General features: G+C 43.8%; 1 protein-coding gene across 1 annotated transcript in view; it reads left to right on the plus strand.

Moving 5' to 3' along the window:
* The window catches only part of LOC146185464 (sulfide:quinone oxidoreductase, mitochondrial-like), a 17,964-nt gene extending 16,105 nt beyond the window's left edge, over positions 1-1,859 (plus strand). The window contains exons 8-9 of the mRNA XM_084605532.1: positions 508-686; positions 1,484-1,859. Of these exons, the coding sequence (XP_084461658.1) occupies positions 508-686; positions 1,484-1,544 (240 nt within the window). The 3' untranslated portion in view covers positions 1,545-1,859. The remainder of the gene's footprint in view (positions 1-507; positions 687-1,483) is intronic.
* Positions 1,860-4,264: the final 2,405 nt, after the last annotated feature.

The following is a 4,264-nucleotide window of genomic DNA, read 5'->3' on the forward strand; positions in this document are numbered from 1 at the left end:
TAAGTAGAACTCTCTTGGTTAGCCTCCACGTTTCAGCCCCATAGGTTTCGGCTCACCAGTATGTAAAGGGATGACAGTTTCGTGGTGCCATGAAAACGACGTCTACACCAGACTTGCTTGCTATCCTCTTTATGCTATGCGATACGCGGTGAAAGTAGGGCACCACTATGTATTTATTTTAGCTTCAAAGGCAGTGCTGTAAGAGGTTCTCTCTTTTGTTCGAATATAATTTTAAGCATCAGAAAAACTGATATGCCTTAGAGGATGACGTCAGATGTACACGGTGGCAACAATTAGTGCAAGCTATTTATGTAAACAGGAGAGAGGGAATCAAATTTCATGTTCCTTAAATAAACGTCACTGACTGGCGTACGCGACGCATTGTACACGAAAGGCTGAATAATTTTTAACTGTTATATACGACACTACAATCATTGGGTGTACGAGGCGAAGAATTGGGCTTCCATTAATGACCGCGCATATTTGTTGCCATATGGCTAACCGCAGTTCAACGGCTACACGTCATGTCCGCTGGTGACCAGCTACAACAGGTGCATACTGGCCGAGTTTAACTCTAAGGCGGAGCCGCTGGAGACGTTCCCTTTTAATCAGGCCAAGGAGCGCCGGACTATGTTTCACGTGAAGAAGAACATGCTGCCTTTCATCTACTGGACGTTTTTCCTAAGGTGAGCCTTACTTAACGCGACTGCTTGTGATGTTCTCTAGCTACAACGTTCATGCAAGCCCTCAACGGGACAAGAGTCGCTTTGGAGCTTGTGGTTTGTCAGAAATAGGTCCAGACAAAGTCTCCAATGTCTGTCTAGAGATACTTTTCCATGCCTTTTATGAAATGTGTTTCCCCTGCGAGCCGCAGCTGAGTAGCCTGTTTTTGCTTGCTCAATGTCTTAATTAAATACCAGGGGGGGGGGGGGGGGGGTCATCTACAAAGTACAGCGAAGTAGCGATATATGATGCGCTGCGGGGCTCCACTCCGAGCACAAGTTGGTCGGACGTTGTCTGGAGTAATCCACTCGTACCGTTGCATCTCTCATATGTTCTGCCTGCACTGCACCAAAGCAACCCATCTGACAATGCTGTGCATAAGTTCCTCTACTCGCTGTCATGCATACTTTCTTTCCATCGAGGGGTATTTTCTCAAATTAGTTGTGTGCCGGCCATCTGCCATTGTGCTGATGTAAAGAGATGTTGAGAGTGACTTTGGAAGTTATGATAATACAGGAGACAGCCGGATATCCGTTATTCATCGACGTATAATGCATTTTCTTTAGGAAAAGCTGTCTTGAAAAAAAATTGCCCAAAAATGTTATTGCAACAATCCTACCAGTTGTATAACGTTTTGAAACTTGCTTTCTTTTTCTTGTTAGAAAGTGGCTGTGCACACGAAGATTTTTTTATGCGTCATTAGCTGACCTCTCTTTAGGTTCGCTATATCTTGTAATAGTTGTCCACTCTTTCTTTCCAGGGGTTACTGGGAAGGACCGAGCATCTTCCGAAAAATTATGCACCTTGGATTTTCGAAATGAAAACAATTTTTTTCCCATCCGCTGAAGTGCTTGCCACAGAAGGGGCCAGTGGCAGTTGTGTTGAAGGTCAACACGCCAGTTGACATTCTCGCTTTGTGTTTGAAATATTACTGCGAATAATTACGGCAATTTTGCGTTAGGGCCGATTCCAAATCGTTGGTGGGCGTTTCGCTATACGTCAAAATTTGTTGCCGAAGTTTGCAGTGCCAATCATTCATAATAGGGTACAAATTAACAGTGTAATAGCACGTGCGCCCAAATGTCATCACTTGATTTTTTTTTGTCAGTTACTGATACAATAAGGGCGTTCGTAAAAGCCCAGACTTGGAGTAGAAATTTTACAATCACATGATAAATGCTTTCCTCCTTTTGGAAACCTTGTTTGGGAAAATGTGCACCGCCTCACGTGCAAAGCGAGCATGGCTCGAATGCCGGTTTAGCGTAATTTCCTACCTGACTAAATAAATAAAAAAAAAAACAGAAAACCGCGTGTCGATGGAATTGCATATATAGGTTTCAGGTGCGACCTAACACTCTCTTACAAGAACAGGATTTGGCTACCCTGGTGTAGTAATCGGCCGCAACCTCCTATGAATAACTTCAACAAACCCTGGCCCTTAGTTCCCAGCGGCTGCGGAGCAACTGACCACGGCGGCGGTCAGACCTGTAACACATCAAAAGGGTGCCAAGAATCTCTGGCCCTGGACAGGTCGTCATCGGAAACTGATCGTCGTAGCGTTTAACGCTAGAACCATAGCTAGTGAAGCTGGTTTAGCAGTGCCCTTCGAAGAGCTAGAGGACATGAAATGGGATATCATAGGGCTCAGTGAGGTTAGCAGGCAAAATGAGGCATATACTGCAGTGAAGGGCGGGCACGTACTGTGTTATCGCGGTTTACCGGAGAGACGAGAACTAGGAGTAGGTTTTCTTATCAATAAGGATATAGCTGGTAATATAAATTCTATAGCACTAATGAGAGGGTGACATGCATCGCAATTAAGCTTAAACCGTATAAACGGAAGATTGTACAGGCCTACGCGCCGACATGTAGCCATGATGACCAGGCAATTGAAAGCTTCTACCAATATGTAGAATCTACAATAAGAAATGCAGAGACACAGTATACTGTATAATCGGCGACTTAAATGCCAAGATAGGGAAAAAGCCGGCTGGAGACCAGGCAGTGAGGGAGTATGGCACTGGTTCCAGAAATAGCAGGGGGAGTTATTAGTTGAGTTTGCAGAGCGTAATAGCTAAAGAATGAATACCCTTTGCAGCCAACGGGAGAACCCGCAGTGGACATGGAAGAGTCCTAACAGGGAGACTAAAACTGAAATTTGCTGTATAATATGTTCTAACGCTGACCTTACGTAGGATGTATAGGTGGTCAAAAAGGTGCGTTGCAGTGAACACAGGATAGTAAGGTGTGGAAGTAGCATAAATTTGAAGTGGGAACGAAATAGATGAGTAAGGAAGAAGTCGACTAACTGTGAATGGGAAAGCAGAAGAATTGGGATCTCTCTACAGAATAGATATTCAGCTTTAACCGAGGTTGACGACCTTAGTGTAGAAGCGATGAGTGATACCTTCAGAGGTATCATTACTGAGCGCGCGGTAAAAGCAGGTGGTGGGATAGTAGAGATACCTGTAAATTTTCTAGGCAGACGAAAATGACCAAGAAACACCAAAACATGAAAACCTCCAGCCCAACAGACAGGATAGAACTGGCAGAGCCATCAAAGGTAATCAATATGGGCAAAAAGCCCGACATAAGGAAGTATAACATGGAAAAAATCGAGCATTTCCTAAAGAATGGGGACAACCTCAAAGCGGTTAATTGGAAATTAGGAATATGCAGAAGTCAATTGTTCGTGCTAAAAGACAAAGCAGGCAATGCCATCACGGATATGGACATGATAATCGGAGTAGCCGAAGAGTTCTATACTTAGCTATACAGTAGTATTCAGGAAAATAAGGTGATCGGCAGTAGTGAAGAGCTCCGACAGTGACGAAGGACGAGGTCAAGAAAGCTTTAGAAACTAAGAAAAGGGAGAAAACGGCTGGAGAGGATCAGGTAACTACATCTTTGTTGAAGGACGGAGGGGGGATATCGTGATAGGAAAACTGGCCATCACGCAGTGCCTTGTGTCATCGATGGTGCCGAAATCATGGAAGAACGCTAACATTATCTTAATTCATAAGAAAGGGGATGCTAAAGACTTAAAAAATTAGTCCAATCAGCTTACAATCCGTTGCGCGCAAGGTATTTATTAAGGTAACCGCTAATAGAATCAGGACAACCTTAGACTTCAATCAAGCAAATTATCATGCAGGTTTTAGGAAAGGGTACTCTGCTATCAATCATATCCACACCATCAACCATTTGATTGAAAACTGCTCAGAACATAAGCAGCCCTTATAGCATTCATTAATCAAGAAAAAGCATTTGACTCAGTTGAGCATTGGCAGTCGAGTAGGCATTGCGAAAAGAGGGTGCACACGAGCCGTATGCGGAAGTACTGGAAGATATCTGTAGTGGCTGCACAGCAACCATAGTTCTACATAAATAGTGTAAAAAATTTCCTTAAAGAATAGAGTTAGGCAAGGAGGCAAGGAGACACGATCTCTCCGGTACTACTCACAGTTTTTTTAGAGGAAATATTCGGGACATTGAATGGGAGCCGTTAGAGATAAGGGTGCATGGGGAATACTTCAGTAGT

This window comes from Amblyomma maculatum, chromosome 6, assembly GCF_055883805.1.
Source record: "Amblyomma maculatum isolate TAMU_Amacu chromosome 6, ASM5588380v1, whole genome shotgun sequence".
NCBI classification, from domain to species: Eukaryota; Metazoa; Arthropoda; class Arachnida; order Ixodida; family Ixodidae; genus Amblyomma; species Amblyomma maculatum.